Consider the following 18,930-nt stretch of genomic DNA (forward strand, 5'->3'; position numbering starts at 1 on the left):
GTTCTTAGAGATCAGAATAGGGTAGTTCCATTATCAGATGATATGGCTTGAGCTTGGTGCACACATTGTCTTGTCTTTTTGGATCACTTAATGGTGGCTCACAGCCCAGAAGCACCTTGTCAACCCTGGTCCTACACCAGAAATACCTGTGGAGGTTTAGGAATGCCAAAGCCTGGCCCCATCAGAAATTTCAACGTAATAGACCTAGGATAGGGTCTGTTTATTAGCATTTTTAAAAGTTTCTCACATAATTTTAGTATGCAGCTCCGAGTGTGATCCACTGAATGATAGTCTGGACAGTACATAGTTCAAAGTTATAATGTTTGGCAAGAGCCTGGTGCATGGGTATTTTGTGTTGAGGATCAAGGACAGGTTCATATGTGTTGGTCTTGATGACCAGATTGCAGCTAATGTCCTGTGAAATCATGGCTCTTAATCAGGATAAGGCAACGCATCTTAGCAGGATAGATCTGTCTTACCAACTTGGTCTCTCTCTCTCTCTTTTTTTTTTTTCTTTTTTTTTCGTAGATGTAGTCTTGCTCTGTCATGCAGGCTGGAGTACAGTGGCGCCATCATGGCTCACTGCAACCTCCACCTCCTGGGTTCAAGCAGTTCTCCTGCCTCAGCCTCCCAAGTAGCTGGGATTATAGGAGCCTGCCACCACGCCCAGCTAATTTTTGTATTTTTAGTAGAGACGGGTTTCTCCATGTTAGCCAGGCTGCCTTGAACTCCTAACCTCGTGATCCGCCCACATTAGCCTCCCAAAGCGTTGGGATTACAGGCATGAGCCACTGCACCTGGCCATCTCTCTCTCTCTTTTTTTTTTTTTTTTTTGAGACAAGATCTGACTCTGTCGCCCAGGCTGGAATGCAGTGCAGTGGCAAAATCTCGGCTCACTGCAACCTCCGCTTCCCAGACTCAAGTCATCCTCCCACTTCAGCCTCCCCAGTAGCTGGTACTACAGATGTGTACAAGCATGCCCAGCTAATTTTTGTATTAGGTTGGTGCCAATGGCAAAATCCACGCTTACTTTCACACCAACCTACTATTTTTTGTAAAGACGGGGGTTTCACCATGTTGCCCAGGCTGGTATTGAACTCGTGAGCTCAAGCGACATACCTACCTTGGCCTCCCAAGGTACTGGGATTACAGGCATGAGCCACCATGCCCGGCCGGCCAACTCTGTCTTTTAGTTTTCTGGAGAGCTGTTTGAGGAATTTTGCCATGATGACGAAGTGTGGCAGTGGAGACTGGAAGCACATGTATCTGGTACTTGCTATCCCTTGATTAAGGAGTAGCTAAGCAGTCGGACAAAATTTTTGTCAGAAAAGAACTCAGCGTGTACTCCAATCACTGACAGATTTACATAAAGTCCTCATGTATCTTCATTGATAAGTTCTTGGAAACTGTGACTTCAAGGGAAACAATATATATGAAGCTAATTTTACCATAGGCTAATTGATAAAAACAGTGGCATATTTCCTGTGGCATATTTCTGGTCACAAAAAACATCACCAAACTTCTAAATAACAAAGTTAAATAAAACAACATTACTCGAGGACCTTCTGTATACCAGAGGCCTAAACATTCTATGCCGTGGATGTAATATTAGCCTGTGGCAGTGGTTCTTGGACTTGTGCATTCAGGTCACCTAGAGAACTTGTGAAAAACATATCCCTGGGTCCCACTCTCAGTTCCTGATTTTGTAGGTCTGTGGTAGGGTCGGAGATTTTGCATTCCTAACAAGGTCCCAGGTGATACTGATGCTGCAAGTCTGAGGACCACTCTTTAAAAACCACAGGACTACGATGATGATAATAAAAGAGGGTTTTAGCTTCCTACCTTCTGCCACATCACATGTACACGAATAGAAGGATTGGCTCGGAGTCAAATAAGATGGGTGGAAAGCTACAGGCTAAGTCAGTTATGTTCTCAAACTTTAATGTAAGCAAAAACACCCAGGGTATGTGTTAAACATGGAGATTATCAGGCCTGTCCCTAGATAGAAATTCTGATTCAACTCATCTAAAATGGAGCAAAATCTGCATTGTAAGTAAGATCCAGAAGACTTTGAAAAAGGTGGATCTGGACACTTTGAGAAATTGTAGGTGATTGTACAGTTATGGGTATTTACAGTGGGTTGGCAAATTTGTATGCAGAAATGCTAATTAACAAATTAATGTCAGGCTGCAGAGACCTCCATGTCCTTGGTGCTCTTCTTGTTAGTAAATCTCCAAGTATAATTTACTTGGGTGAGTATAGAATTCATATGCCTGTGCAATCTATGTATGCCATGACAAAGAAGTCAGCCAATGACCATTGGTCTCCAGAAATATCTTGACATGGGTCAAAATTAACATGAGATAATTTAGTAATGATTATAATGTTGGTAATAATAATAGAACAGTCAAGTCCTGAATTTTAGTTAAAGGAAGTAGAGGAGTCCACTTCAGAAAGAAGGAAGCCCAACTTCTCAGAAATCCCTATGACCTAACAGTCCCAGTAAGAACACTGAGAGCTGGAAAGAGATGCAGATTCCCCTAAAGCTAAGGTAAATCCAGCAGTATCAACAGTTGCAGTGTGGTTGAGGCCAGGAAAGTTGTCATTGCCTTCTCTCTTTTTTTTTTTTTTTTGAGACGGAGTCTCGCTCTGTCGCCCGGGCTGGAGTGCAGTGGCCGGATCTCAGCTCACTGCAAGCTCCGCCTCCCGGGTTTACGCCATTCTCCTGCCTCAGCCTCCCGAGTAGCTGGGACTACAGATGCCCACCACCTCGCCTGGCTAGTTTTTTGTATTTTTTAGTAGAGATGGGGTTTCACCATGTTAGCCAGGATGGTCTCGATCTGCTGACCTTGTGATCCGCTCGTCTCGGCTTCCCAAAGTGCTGGGATTACAGGCTTGAGCTACCGCGCCCGGCGTCATTGCCTTCTCTTCTGCTCTGTCCAGACCACACCTGGAGCTTGTCTTTAAATCTGGGCATCATTGTTAGAGAAGCACAAATTGAAGGGTGATCAGAGTTGAACATCTGGGATCCCAAGGGCTCTTGATCCTTGTCCCATTAGAAATGGATGATGATGACAATGAGGCTGTTTAGTCAAGAGAAGAAAAGATTTGCTGGGTGGGACATGGGGATGGTAGGTTATGGTTAAAAAAATGTTCTGTCTTGTTCTATGTAGTTACCAAGGGCAAATCTAGGAGCAGTGTGTGAAATTATAGTGAGTCATTATTTCAGCTCTAAATAATGACAAACTATCTAGAATAGGTAAAAAAAAAAAAAAAAAAAAGTGAAATGGAATGCCTTGTTTCTGTCACAGAAAGTGGTCAAGCAGTGATGATCTCGCTGTGTTATAGAAGGGGTTCTTGCTTTGTTTAAGCCAGAGGTTGGGCTAGAATTCATTGTTAGGCTCCATAATTCTGTCTAATGACTGATGTTATAGCGCTTGTTGTTTTGTTTACTCAGTGATGACAAATAAATGTTTCCAGCGTAAACTGACAGCCAGATACCATTGTCCAGCTTTTTGTCTCATGGAAGCTGCACACTTCAAATATGCATCCAGGTGCATTTCATTTGCTGGATTGGACTCTAAGCAATCTGATCTCCCCTGAAGAAGTGGATTGTGAAGGCCATGGATAGAGCAGGGAATAGAAATGGATGCTCTGTTTGAATGTGCCAGAGTAAGCATTTGAGCCTTTAGGCCTCTTGACTCCTGTCTTGCCAAAAGTCAGAATAAGATACAGATACAAAAAAAAAAAAAAAAAAAAAAAAAAGGTTTGTGGAGGAATGTTTGACTTTAAGGAAGTGGCTTGTGTGGACACTGAACCTTAGTACTCATCTCCCAGAAACAGTCAGGTATTGGTGCCCTTGGATCAGACCAGCGGTTCAGATAGTTCAGACACATGGACAGCACTTTAGAGGTCCAGGATCACCAATTGGTATCTGAAGTTGTTGTGATTAGAACCTGCTTCCAGAAACTTCTGATGCTGAATCTCTGGTCTGTTGTGCTTAAAGCCAAGTAACCAAAGCCCTGCTTTTGACCATGTAACATTTTTGAAATCAGGATGTTTCGGAGGGTACCATTTGTAAAAAGATGCATATCTAGGATTTGAATAATTTTATTTTACTGAAGACCAGTAATAGATATCTCACTTTAAAAATTTATATTATTAATTCAGGACATAATTTCTTTATATATTTTACTGGGAAATTGCAAACTATTTGGAATTACATGCCATCTGGCCTTCATGAAAGTCGTTTCCAACTATGGAAGCAAAATCTGTTTCTCAAGCAAAACATGGCCAAGTGTCTGAGTGCAGACCCCCAGGCCTAATGGATTAATAAGTAGCTGTGTTATATGCCACTCTTTGCAATCTACCAGATAATATTGCTTTTTTGGAGAGCTAGTGGTGATGAATTCTGTGGCTTTTATCTTTCTGCATTTATGTCTTGTTCCAAAGTAAGCACACTGCTTTAATGATTTAACACTAGTCTGTTCACACTCGCGTTATGGATTTTGGGAGATGCTAATATGTTGAAGGACACACGTTTTAAGATTCTGTCATCTTTATTTGTTTGTAGTTGAAGGAGGGGTAGAGCTTCTTATCTTGTGCTGCACCTGCCACTTTCAGGAAGCCAGGAGAGAGGAGGCAATGAGCCTTTACATCTGTTGAGTGTCTATTCTATTCTAAAGCCAGACATTGTATCCTCGTTTTCTTATTTAATCCTTCTAATTTTCCTTCCTTCTCTCCTTCCCTCCCTCCCTCCCTCCCTCCCTCCCTCCCTTCCTCCCTTCCTCCCTTCCTCCCTCCCTTCCGCCCTTCCCTCCTTTCCCTCCCTCCCTCTCAGGCTGGAGTGCAGTGGTGCAATCTCAGTTCACTGCAACCTCTGCCTCCCAGGTTCAAGCAGTTCTCCTGCCTCAGCCTCCTGAGTAGCTGAGACTACAGGCATGCACCACCATGCTCTGCTAATTTTGGTATTTTTAGTAGAGATGGGGTTTTACCATGTTGGCCAGGCTGGTCTTGAACTCCTGACCTCAAGTAATCCAGTCGCGTCCACCTTCTAAATTGCTGTAATTATAGGCGTGAGCCACTGCATGTGGCCAAATCCTTCTAATTTTCTGACGTAGCTATTATTATTCCTCATTTTATTCAGGAAAAAATAGAAATCAGAGAGCTTAATACATTTGTCAAGGTGCACAGAGTTTGTAATAAGGAAAACTAATTCAAACCTAGGTCTGACTCCTTCCAGCGCACGTATATTGTATGTAATGTCACCTTTACATCTTTTCCCAAATTGTGTCATCTTTTCTAAGTCAAACCTACTAACATGAATCTTAAAATCAGCCTTTGTTGCCAAAATACTTGACAGTACCTTGGTCATTTATTCTTCCCGATTCTGGGTAGAAATCAGAGTTCTCTTTTCCTAATGGAAGCCCCAGGACAGCTTATGTTTGCATGTCATATGTCCATTTGACTTTTCACCAAAACACTAGTGTTTCACACAGTCCTGACCCATCGACTTCTCAAAGGTGGGTGGCAGTGGTGAGAGACAATGAAGCTCATCTCAGAGGCACAAACGGCATTTTTGAACTGACCCAAGTGCATCTGGTGTTTGACACCTGTTGGATTTGGTGGCCTCTGTGATTTAGATGAAGGGGAGGGCCATAAGTTCTCTCCTCCTCAACCTCACCACCAGGTAGTTTGTTGAAACAAAAGCAGATCCCAGACTGAATTCTGTCACACATCAAATACTGACGTTAGGCAGAATGCACCAAAGTAGCCATAAAACCTGTTCCTGTAAGCTGAGGAAGTCCTAGCTCTCCATCCTTAAGGTACGTTGACAAGTACTTGCAGGAGAGATTTACTCAGGGACAGCAGTCTGCAAAAAGATCAGTTCCAGGGGACCAAGAAGCCTTCTTGGCAGGCTGTAAATGTTCTATTTTTTTAATCCAGCTGATGATTATTTGAGTATTTGCAAGCATAACATTCTGTATGTGCACTTAAGATTTGTGCCCTTTAGTATATCTGTTATTTCTCAGTACAAAATAAAGTGGAAATAAATGTTTGCCCTTAAATTATTCACAGTCTGTGAGCAGGGAAATTATCATATATTGTTCAAACCCATAAACCCTTTGAATTAGAGGTTTTCCATGGAAGGGTCTCCTGGGGGGAGTGAAAGCACTCAGGGGTCTTTCATATGCACCGTCCTGCCGAGGCCTCCTCTCTGGTGACCCCAGCCCATCCCTGTGGTGTCCCTAGAGTGGACACAGTAGTTGCCTCCGTCTAAGTGACCATCTTGGCACCTGGGATACTTTAGTCTTGGGCTACTGCTGCCTTCTTTCTTTCTTCTTCCCTGTTTTAAGTAGAGTCATGCATCGCTTATGATAGGAAACACTGTGAGAAATGTGACAGGCAATTTCATCTTTGTTGTGGGAACATCATAGAGTATACCTAGCAAACCTGGATAGCAGAGCCTGCTACACACCTGGGCTATGTGGTACGGCTTACTGCTTCCAGGCTACAAACCTGTGCAGCGTGATGCTGTCCTGAATACTACAGGCAGCAGTAATACAATGTAAGGACTTGTGTAATAAACATAGAGAAAGTACAGTGAAAATACAGAATTGTAGTCTTATGGGACCACCAGCGTATATGTGGGCTGTCACTGACTGAAACCCCGTGATGTGGCATGCGACTATATATCCTTCTCTTGGAATTTGACTTATTTTACTTTTTAGGCCGTTTTTGGTGGCTTTAACCAAATTCCTGATGAGGCTAGGCAGGAAGGTTCTGGGGGATGAAATAGATCTATTTCCCTGGACAACAATCCCAGACTCCACCCTGGGGCGGGGCATGGGAGGGGCTGCGGGTCCCCTCTCTTCCTTTCCCAGAAGGGGAAAGGAGACAGGGATAAGGATCACCAGGGGGTCATGCTGGCAGAGCCCTTAGCTCTAAGTGCCAACTTTGATAGCTATTGGATTTGGCCTACTAAGCCCTGGCTGTTGCCTCCCAGGTAAAATTCTGCAGGACAAAGAGATAAAGGTGACTCCGTATCAGCTGCCTGTAGGACAGGGTTGTGGTGTTTCTGCTTTGGCCGTTGTAGAATTCCTGTGACTTTCATTTATTGCCCACGTTTCTCTCCCTTTTCATTGCACACACATCCCTCTCATCCCAGACTCTCGTTTAACAGAACCTCAGCCTTAAAGAAAAAACAAAAACAAAGCTTGTACACACACACACAAACCCTCTGCTAGTATTCCTAATCTACTGTGGAATCTGTTGCCATAGCAGCAGGGATCGGCTGCCCCCTCCCCTCCCCAAGCACAGACACACACTTCATCATGGGGCTTCCATTACGTTTTTTATTTTTTTTCTCTTTCTCAAACAGCAACAGCCAATACTGCTTTTCCACAAACTATTAATATATCTTTACAGTACTCTCTTGGTACTTTTTAGACTGCATTTGCTTCTAACTTCAGGTACACCTAGTCATGCCCCCATAAATAAGGCTAATTTTATGAAGAGGCTGGTGCTGGTTTGCTTTTAGTCTTACTTATTATTGGATCCAATACTAAATGAACAAAGAGATTTGGGGAGTTATCTAAAAGTAACACGGGAATTGAGCTCTATGGCTCTGGGCACCTTAATTTCATTTTCTGAGATTTTGTATTTCTTTTCATTGTTTTGATTTTAGCTTATTGCTTTAACATACTCTTTTTTATTTTTAAAGAACTAAGTTAATGAAGGCATAGGAAAGAGTATATGATAATTAGCCAAGTTTGATATCATAGTTAACTAGCTGGTTCCTAGACAAATATATGACACTCTTCTTTTTATGATTAGACCATGTGAACATTAATAACGGAATGGGTTGGATTTTTTTTTTTATGTTAACATGCTTAGGAAAGCTGTAGAATTTACTTGAACTGAGTGTGTTAAATAAAGTCCTGGTTTTCTGAAGCCAAAACCAAACATGTTAGTTACTCTTAACCCAAGGCTGTGGGAGAAGCCAGTGATTCTAGGCCCACATTTCTCCTCTTTGAGAACTAGAAACCCCTCCATCAGGGCAAGACTCCCAAAGAGCTGCAAGTGGCAGTCCAGCTGAGTGCTTGTAGAGGGCGCCCCCCCACCCCGCCCCCTGCCACCCTTCTCAGTCTCCTTGCCCATCACAGACACTGTGCCATCTTGGAAATGGATACTGTGCTATAGGAGGGAATGAGATTTTGCCTCTTCAGAGCTTGATACCTCCCTCCTGTTTCTTTTTAGTCCAGCTCCCCAGGTCTCTTAGGTCTCAGAGATGGAGCAACAGCTGTTATCATCAGACCTGGTCACCAGGGAGGGATGTGCTCATTTCCAGCAACGTAGTTAAGGGGCTGGGAAAAACTAATTAAGCCTCTTGGCAACTATGTGATTGGGCAAGTTCCCTAACCTCTTAGAGACTCAGTTTTCTTCTCCATAAAATAGTGATGATACTCCATTTCCGTCATGCTGTTGATTAAATGAGACAATGCTTGTGGGAATCCTTACTATAGTGCTGGGCAGTAATTTGTATATACTCAATGAATGATCATCCCTTTTCTTTAAATATGCTCATAGATGATATGGAAAATTCTACTTTACCCCCCATGGTTATTTGTCATATCATGTTGTAGTTTTTAAAGATTTTTCCAAAAACCTTTGGGAGAACAAATCCTCTACCCCACTCCCAAAAAACCAGGAAGAACTTTTAAAAAGTTGTAATAAAATATACATAAAGTTCACATTTTTAACCATCTTCAAATGTACAATTTAGTGACATTTAGTACATTCACAGTGTTGTACACCCATCACTGCTAGCTGGTTCCAGAACTTTCTTCTTCTTCCTTTTTTTTTTTTTTGAGTCAAGAGTTGCTCTGTCACCCAGGCTGGAGTGGAGTGGCATGATTTTCGCTCACTGCAGCCTCCACCCACCCAGGTTCAAGCGATTCTCCTGCCTCAGCTTCCTGAGTAGCTGGGATTACAGGCACCCACTACCATGCCTGGCTAATTTTTGTATTTTTAGTAGAGACAGAGTTTCGCCATGTTGGCCAGGCTGATTTCGAAATCCTGACCTCAGGTAATCCGCCCACCTCAGCCTCCCAAAGCATTGGGATTACAGGCATGACCCCCTGAGCCCGACCTAGTTCCAGAACATTCTTATCACACCAAAAATAAACTCTGTAGCCCTTAAGCAATCGCCCTGCTCTCCCCCCAGTAACCACTAATTATTGGCCTTCTGTCTCTACGGATTTGCCAACTTTAGATATTTCATATGGAAACATACAATGCTTGTTTTTTTGTGTCTGGGTTATTTGACTTAGCCTAATGTTGTCAAGGTTCATTGTTGTTATAGCATGTATCAGTACTTCATTCCTTTTAATATCTGAATAATATTCCATTGTATGTATATACCAGATTTTGTTTATCCATTCATCAGTTGATGGACATTTGGGTTCTTTCCACCTTTGCTATCATGAATAACATTGCTATGAACATGGGTCTACAACTTTTTGAGCACCTGTTTTCACTTCTTTTGGATCTATACCTAGGATTGGAATTACTGGATCATGTGATAATTCTGTGTTTAAATTTTTGAGAAATAGAACAGCTACCAAACTGTTTTCCACCATGGCTATGCCATTTTACATTTCCACCAGCAATGTCTGAGGGTTCCAATTTCTCCACACTCTTTCCAACACTAGTTATTTCCCATTAAAAAAATTATTATTATAGCTATCACAGTGGATGTGAACTGGTGTCTTACTGTGTTTTAAGATTTTTTAATAGTACTGATTTTATATGTGTCTGGACTCAAATTTCTATGTTGATGTTCTTAAGCCTGCCGTATTGCAAAGCTACATGAAAAACCACCTATACAAAATTCCCAACGAAAGAATGGTGTAAAGCTTCTTTTCCTTCTTGGCCCCTGCTACAGCTAAACATCATGATTCTGTAATCTGTAGTATGTTTAAGCCACTTACAGACAATTTGTGGCAAATTAGAGATGGTATCTGATGCCTCTGACCTTCTTTCTAATTTCTGTTTTTTAGGTTTTAGGGTTTCCTTTGGGTTGCCCAAAATGTTTTTTAAACACTTTGGTTGAGAGCTAAACCACCTGCCACTGGGGACTTCCATACTCTCGGCTCCCTTGTCATCTGATGGCATTTTGACTGTCTTGAGGCCAAGTGACTTGCTCTCCATGATGAGTGATGAGAAGAACCTTGGTGTGTCCCAAAAATTGGTGTCACCTTCAAGGAGCACAAGTAGCTGCTCTTCAAAGCAAGGAAGTCGACAGGTAAAGTTTAACTCATGCAAAATTTAATATGCAAATATAAGCCATCAAATTTGCTGGTTAAAATGCGCACATGTACTTGGGAAATCCTACTTCTCAGTTTAAGAGCATTTACTTTTGGTTATTTCTTGACTGTGTAAGGAGAGTAAATTCTGTGTAATTTTAATAATGTGTGCCTACCAGGTGGGAAGAACTGCATTTGGTTCTTCATATAACTTTGTTTAATTCTTGCAACTGTCCTCCAGTATAGATATTAACATCTCCCTTTTCCCCATGAGGAAGCTGACTCAGACTGACCAGGTTACTTGCCCAAGGACACACAGCTAGTAAGGAGCAAAGAAAGAACCAAAGCTCAGTCTGTTTGGCTTCAGAGCCCACACTTTGCTTTATATCCTGCTAAGCAAAACAAAAAACAATCCGTCATTTTTCCAGTAATTATAATATCCACCCTAACTTTCTTCCCTTCATCACACCTCTTGTGGCAGCTTGTAACCACAGATTGCCCTGTTAGTAGCTTCGAGTCTCACCTGCTTTAATATCTGTAATGGATGAGGGAACCTAATCTACAGAAAAATTGTCCAAAGGAATTAAGTAGGAGGAAGAAAGAATTGAAACAAAGGACTGAATAATTAACTCCTAAATAACTGTCGGGTAATTATATATTGTTTCTTGGTTTCCTTTCTAATGAATCTTTGTTGGCAGAATTTGCTGGTTTTAGATCAGTGGCAGTAAATGCACATTAATCATTATAATTCTTCCCCCAGCAGTTAGGTGGAGAGAGAATGAGCTGTCAGAAAGCTGAATTTACGACCAAAGTGGTCTGTGAGCCTTTTCAGCACCTGCTGGCTCTGTTGGCATTTCCTTTTCCTCATGGGAAGTGCTGGCCTGAGAAATCACCCAGAGTCTTTGGTTCCAGAATTGGAAGCAGCAATTAAATAACTCCCACCTCAGTCACATCTACACATTTATGACACATCATCAGGGGTCTCTCAGACTGAGCGTTGCCTGGGATAAGGAGCTTTGCCACCCATGAATCTGTGATTCCAGGAAAATTAGATTTTGCCACAGGTCTGACATTTGGGAAGCCCTCCAGGATCTCCCCTGAGGGGTTAAGAAGGAGAATTTTGTCAGCACTGTCATCGGTTCCTTCTGGGATTTAAAAAAAAAAAAAAAGAAAAGACTAAAATTAGTCATTGACTAATGCATCATGGCTCCCTGGAGTTCTGTTTTCATGAGGGTCACTGTGCTTGTCCTCTTTGTCAGCTTTCCACAGGAGTATTTTTCTCCCTAAACCAAAACTCTGGTTGGGGTTAAAACAGCATGTGGTATATCCCCTACCTGCGCCATCTTCCTTACACCCAGGGATTGTTATGTCCTTCTTTGATAAAGGGGGAGAACATGATTCCTTTAAGTAGCAGGTGGTGATTACACCATAGGAATTGGAACAGTACAATGAAATTTTCAGATCAAATACTACGGAAACTTTTTTCAGTGTGTTATTTGGAATTGACTGGGTTTTCACAAAGCTTTTTTGGAAGTTAATCATAAAGGGTAAGAGGAATGTGCTTGATGCCTCAACTTTTTTCTGACTTGGAATGCTTGGTCAGTCAGTCATTCATCAAACGGTCATCTTTTATAGTTAGGGTCTCCTGCTTTAATATGCATATAATGTGGCTTTATAAATGGAGACACTTCTATTTCCTCTGTGGCAGAGAAGATGGAGAATTTAGTAAGTTTATTTCAACTTCAGCCTATAGTTATAAAGCCCATGTTTGATTTCCAGAGGTCATTTTCTTAGTCCATCTGCTTTCTCATCCTTCTGTCGAAGAAAGGTGTTCTGTCCCAGGGTATGCTTACTGTTTCCATCCGTGTGGTCCACCTTGGCCCCCCATACCCATTCTGCCTTCGCAAACTGGCCCAAGATTGTGCTTCAGTCTTTAAAGGTGCTGCAGAGGTGCAGGAACCTTTGAAGCTCTCCTCCCTTAGGGCACACAGCCATCTCCGATGGTCTGTCGGTTGCTAAATATAAGGATGACACTGTGTTTCCAGTCACGTCACTGAAGAGTACCAGTTAAACACTTAAAACTTCAAGATTTATGTAGTAAGAAATTTAATTAGAGGAATATGAAATATAACTAAAGATAATCTGTGCAAATACCTACTTGTATTTCAAACACCAGTTTAAAGTCATTTTCAAATTGCTCTCTTCCTTTCATCTTAAGGGGATACATCTGATGTTGATTTTATTGGTCATTTTTCTTAGTGCTAGTTTTTCTCATGTCCTTTGGAATTGCAGCTTAGAGCTTCATCTAGAGATTGCTTCCCATGTATTCTTTCTCTGCGCTCACCCTGACCCATCTAGGGATTTGCTGTTGCCAACTTCCTACCTCTCAGGACCCCAGTGCAGAGTCAAGTCTAATATTTGCAGCAAGGGCCTGCTGTTCCATGATGATGATGGAATACCTGGGACCCAGCACCAAGCCCCAGACAGCATAGCCCAGTGCCTGGTTGTGAGGCTATGTCTCCCTCCTCACCTCTCCCTGGGCAAGCAGATTTTTAAAGCTCTCTTTCATTGTGGTGTGGGGGCTTCCCCCTCCACAGTTTCAGATTTCCAGCAGCGAGCCTGGCTCAAGTCCCAGCCTTTTCCTGATGACATTTTTCACCCCATTAGCCCACAGAAACAGGCTAATGGACACCTCTGTCTACAGTATACTTTACATTTCTGTTTGGTTCTGATCCATATAGATACTTAATCTTTTTTGCCACATTATTCTTTTTTTTCAGGTTTGTTGAGGTAATAAATGACAAATGAAAGTTGTATATATTTGTGGTGTATAATGTGATGTTTTGATACATGTACGCATTCGGAAGTGATTACCCATTATCAAGCTAATTAACATACCCATCACCCCCCATAGTTATTTTTGTGTGTATGTGTGGTAAGAACATTTAAGATCTACTCTTGTAGCCAATTTCAAGTAAATAGTGCAGTATTATTAACTATAGTCACCATGGTGTTACATTAGATCCCCAGAACTTACCATTCTATCATCTGTTTCTATAAGTTTGACTTTTTTAGATTCCACATGTAAGTGAAATCATGCAGTATTTTTCTTTCTGTGCTTGGTTTATTTCACTTAGCATAATGTCCTCCGGGTTCATCCATGTGATTGCAAATGACAAGATTTCTTTCTTTTTTAAGGCTGAATAGTAGTCTACTGCATATGTACCACATTTTCTTTGGAAATATTTAATCTTGTTTTTTATCGCACAGACAAAAAAGAGCCCTACGTGTTTATAACTTTGTATATTTTTGCCATATTTGGAGTAAGGGTGGCATTTTGTATATTTTTGCCATATTTGGAGTGAGGGTGGCATTTTGTATGTTTTTGCCGTATTTGGAGAGTGGCAATAGGGAAGGGGCACTAAATGCATGAACTTAAAACACCATCTTAGCTGGAAGACATGGTTTTTTAAAGTCATTTTTACTTAAATTCTCATCCAGTATTGCCAGGTGACCTTGAGAGTCTCTGTACTCCAGCCACACTAGCTTTCTTTCTCTTTCTGGAGCTGAATTTTCTCTTGTCCTTGTTTCTTGAACTGAACTTAAACTTGAACCTGGTCTTCCTATCTTAGACCTATTCATATAAAATCTCATGGAGCTATGTGTTTATGTATTGATACTCTCCTACCTATATATCTATGTTGAAAGAGCTTGCTTCCTTGAAGAAGAAAATGATTGAGACCTAGGTGTTTTCATTTTTACATCTGACCTAAGACAAAATGTACAACTTAGGGCCATAAAAACCCTAGGAGGAGGGTTCTATCATCTTTTAACTTAAATGTTGGGGCTCCTGAGATTTTAAAAATAGTAAGCCTCACTTTGCCAGTACGAAAACAACCTGTCAATAAAATCTCTTCAAGATAATTTGAGGAGAAAGGTATGCATAGTGATTAGAACATTAACTCTCCAATCTTGGGTCCACCCATTAATTGGTTCTATGACCTTAAACTCTCCAAGCCTCAGTTTTTTCATCAATAAAATTGGAATAATAATAGTTCTTTTCTCATAGCATTGTGGTAAGGATGAAAAATAAGTACTTATTCCAGGGTCAGACTCAGGATAGGTGCTAAGTAAATGTAAACGTATGTTTTTATCATTATAGTTAGCATTAATTTGACCTTCATTCTTATTTGTGAAAGTCCTAAATGCTCATAGTGAATAGTTCTAGCTTTTTTTCTCCCAGGAACTTTTACAGGATCATACATGTATCCACTCATACCTTTTTAGTGTTGTACGAAAGCCCACTAAAATATACACTGTACATGTGAATATATACTTTTAAAATGAAAAGTGCCTTACTCCACACATTAACAAAATGCTTTTGTGAAGAATACAATAGAATGTTTAATAATTGGGCTACATTTGACATCTTTAGGCATAACCTATACCTAAAACAAGTGAAAACAGTTGATGAATTCTTACCCCATTCTACTAAGCCGTGCCCTTGCTTGGGTGGTAAGTGATTTTCCCCTCTCGCCCCCTATGCCAGTGTCTGTCTCTTGGTAGTAGCTGCACAGAGCATTGTGTTAAGAAGGACTTTGCAGCTGATTCTGCATTCAGGGGAAAGATTACCATATTTTTAGCTGTGACTTCTGGGCATAAGGCAGGGAGAGCACAGCATGGGCCCTGTGTTTGTTACCCCTTAGTGACAGAGAAGAGTTGAAATCAAGAGCTCTCTGTTGCAATCTTTATAATGTGTTATTGGATGAACTTCAGGTAACCGTAGGTTGTCTCAGTTCTCCATTCATAAAATGGAGGAAAAACTCTCCTCCCGCCTTTTCCCCTGGAATGCAGTAAGAGAACATTGAGTGTTTTCAGTGGCTAAAAGACATTGAAAGTCTTTGGAGAAAAGTCCTCTGTAAATTCAAGAAACTGGTATAATTACAGATAAGCTGCCTTTACTTTGGCCAGTTCTGGAAGCAGAACTTACATGACCTTGTTTCAAGAACCCTGACACTCTGCAGAATTGGTTCTTTTTGAAGTAGATCACTTTTCAGATATCATGCCTTCACTATAGAGGAATCTACTTTTCTTGTAGGAACTAAAGGCACCCTGCTTATTTGGAAAAAAAAAAAAAAAAAGGTTGTTGGTCCCTCCTGACTTTCTTAATCATACCCTATTATTTGTAGAGTTCTAAGTGGATCTTCAATGTTCTTCCTCATCCCAGGTTTTGGCTCCACTATTCCTTTAGCTAGAATGATCATATGAAACCTTACTACCCTTTTGAATTATGTCATTTCCTTAGCAATAATTTTTATTTATTGCTTTAAGATTTTTAAATGATTTTTATAAAAATAAGATTTGCTCATTGTAGATTATTTACAAAGTAAATGTGAATTGCTATGCTTTAATTAACTTATTTTTAAATCGCTGCTGATAGGTCACATAAAATGCCTGAAAATGACTGTGGTTTGTGGAGGTCATTGGTGTCATTGTCAGATGGTTTCCTTGCAGTCCTGGGGGTGAAAGGCTGATTAGTGTTGATTCATGAGAGACTAGGAACAGAGGAGTAGAACAGCCCAGTTCTACCAGGCCCCTCGACAGGATTTGAGAGAGGCCTTCACACATGTTCTGGTTTGGAACCTTGAGCTTGGCTAATACCATGCTTAACACTGCCATTGTCTCTCCTCTTTCAGTTGCTTCATTGGTTAAAAAAGTGTATGGTTCTTTAAGTACTGGGTCCTGTGTATACAGCCTTTTATTTCTCATAGCACCTAGGACAGGGCTTTGCACATAGAAGATGCAAATCATCGGACTGAATTTATTGAAAACCAGCGACAAATATCCTTCTGTTGGGGCAGGTGAGAATGTATGGCCAGGTATACATGGAGAACATGAGGGAGCAAAAAGCCCACAGATTCTTAAGCTCCCTGCTCCAGTGACAGTTGTGAGGATCTATAATAAAATGAAGAAGGGCTTCCCCATTGATTTTATTCTGGCAAATGATAGCATCCATAAATGTTCTATACGTGCGGTCTGTGAAGGAACTACTCTATTGAACGTCTGGAACAAAAGTAAAGATGCTGGCTCTAGAAACTGATGCGTGTTCTCACCGGCTTTGCTTTTTGCCTGCTGGATAACCTTGCCATGTTTTTTAACACATTCTGGGTCTCAGCTTTTTAGCTGTGAAGTTTGGATAATTTTGCTTACTTTTGAGAACTAAATGAAACAGTAAATAAGAAGCATCTAGACTAGCACATGGGAAACATTCAGTAAATGTAGATTAAATTAATGAATGAATTTAATCATTCATTCATGCAGTTGCTCAGTAGAATTAGGTTAGGGTTAGAATTAATCATTCATTCATGCAGTTGCTCAGTAGAAAGATTACCATTCACAAAGTCTTGTAGATACATTAAGTGGGTTAAGGAATATCTAAGTGGGAGGGAGAATTGCTATTTTAAAATGTGTAAAATATGAGTAATTGCAATTTCCTCTTATCTTTTTCCCACTGCCCCCTTATATTTCCTTTCTAGAACTTTCAAAGTAACACATTCCAGAGACCAGATTAGCTTGATAAAGATGACTGAATATGCTTTGTCTTTATCAAAAGAGTCCTATAGCCTTGAATTTTATTTCTTCAACCAATATCTATTGAGAGCCTGTTACTAAAAGGCCCTGAGCAGGGATATATGAAGCTATGAAGGACAGGACAGCTGAACAGTTCATCATAAATAAGAAATCAACTCTGACTGGAAAGACGATGGGTTGTAAAGAGGGCACAGCCTCTATTCATTTTTAAAGTGTATTGTTAGCATTTGGCATAGAAGTTAGCAGTAGAGAGCAAATCCTGTCAAAATAATTGACAAGTGCTTCACTCATGATTGCAGGGGTTTTGAAATGGAGAGATCTATTGCTAGGTAAGTTTCCATACAATTATGCAATTCACTCGTGTCACCCTCCTAATCTACAGTGACTTGAACTCTCCTAGGGTCACCCGATAAGAGCTTATTTATGCAGGGTATTAGATTATGCTGCACTCCAGGGAGCCCAGCCTGGCTGGGCTCAGGGCCGGAACTCATAAAACAGGTGAGTGGAATAGGGAAGAATTTGCCAAGGAGGGAAAAGAGAATTAACACTTTAATGTCCAGGTGTTATTTCAGCTGTCTGGGTATTGAAAATGCTTAGTCCCATTTCTTTCTCTTTTTTTGAGACGGAGTCTCACTCTGTTGCCTATGGTGGAATACAGTGCCGCAATCTCGGCTCACTGCAACCTCTGCCTCCTGGGTTCAGGCGATTCTCCTGCCTCAGCCTTCTGAGTAACTGGGACTACAGGTGTGCTCCTGTAGTGCCACCATGCCTTCAGGTGATCCACCCTCTTTGGCCTCCCAAAGTGCTAGGATTACAAGTGTGAGCTACCGCGCCCGGCCCCATTTATTTCTTTTAATTTCATAATGTCTTTAGAGATACTAAGATTTAGTATCTCTAAATTTATTTCAGTATTCAGTACAGGCTGAATAAACACCACAAGACAGTCCAGTCAAGGAGGAGGGACCTTGGAAGCATCGTGGTTGTCTCACATTGTTCTGTGAAGATCATAGAAGAGGAGAGGCAGTGAGCATGAACTCTGGAGCCAGATGGCCAGTGTTTGAATCTCCAGCTGTTTATAAGCTGTTTGATCTCAAAGTTAATACCCTCTCTGTGCCTTGTTTTCTTATTAGGTGTAAATTGCTTAGTTTGAGGAGAGCATGTAGTAGGAAGTGCTATGTAAGTGTTTGACAAATAAACATAGCCTTTTGTGAGCAGTGGAGTCCTGGAAGCCCTTAGGCAGTGTCACAGCTGCTTCCCTGCTTCTTTCCAGCTGGGAGGCGGGTGGCACAGTACAGGGGCAGGCAGCTTGGCTTGTGTCTAGGCTGCTCTCCGAGGAAGACTCAGCATGGGACACTCGAAGTGAAAACTCTCCGATGGCATCTTCACAGCTCATAATATCCTTTCATGCTACCCTTTGGAGTCTCAGCACAACTCAGTGAGGTCTGTAATGTTTCCCCCACTGTGGAAAGGAAATACAGCCCAGAGATATTAACTGATTTGTTCGGAGTCCCATGGCTAATAAATGGTAGGGGACCAGGCAACCAACTATTTGGAGAGCACTGGGTTTCTTTAGATGCTAGAAGGCTTCTTCAGAAGTTTATTCAAGTGCCATGCCTTATGTACAAATGGTTGTTATTTAAACAAGCCTCCATCAGCTCACATCTTTATGAATGCAAGGCCAAGAGGAACGTGGATGATTGAAGTAGCCTTAGGATCGCCGTTTGCCTGGAGCTGGTTTTTTTTTTTTTTTTCTTTTTCTTTTTCTAGTGGACCCCACTGAAAAAAATAATTAACTGTATATTTCTTATAGTTTTCTAGATTCTCATTTTCTGGGCCTTTTACTTCTCCTCCTTACTGCTGACCTTTTAGCCACCCCTATGGTTATGACATACCTCAAAGGTAGGAAGGCTGAAGAAATAAGACTGAGTTCTCAATATATTCCCACTCTGAGTAAGTCTTATAAGACACAAACAAACATTTGATATCAGAAGAGGTTAAAGTATCGGCTCAAATGACATGTTTGAGTTGTCAG

At 41.2% G+C, this 18,930-nt stretch overlaps 1 protein-coding gene across 5 annotated transcripts in view; it reads left to right on the top strand.

Moving 5' to 3' along the window:
* The window catches only part of OSBPL3 (oxysterol binding protein like 3), a 183,698-nt gene that overhangs the window by 77,828 nt on the left and 86,940 nt on the right, over positions 1-18,930 (top strand). For all 5 annotated transcript variants that reach the window (XM_007981848.3, XM_073009041.1, XM_073009042.1 and 2 more), the window contains one exon: positions 10,062-10,306. In XM_007981848.3, coding sequence (XP_007980039.2) covers positions 10,211-10,306 — 96 coding nt within the window. In that variant the 5' untranslated portion in view covers positions 10,062-10,210. The remainder of the gene's footprint in view (positions 1-10,061; positions 10,307-18,930) is intronic.

Source organism: Chlorocebus sabaeus, chromosome 21 (genome assembly GCF_047675955.1).
Source record: "Chlorocebus sabaeus isolate Y175 chromosome 21, mChlSab1.0.hap1, whole genome shotgun sequence".
Lineage (NCBI taxonomy): Eukaryota > Metazoa > Chordata > Mammalia > Primates > Cercopithecidae > Chlorocebus > Chlorocebus sabaeus.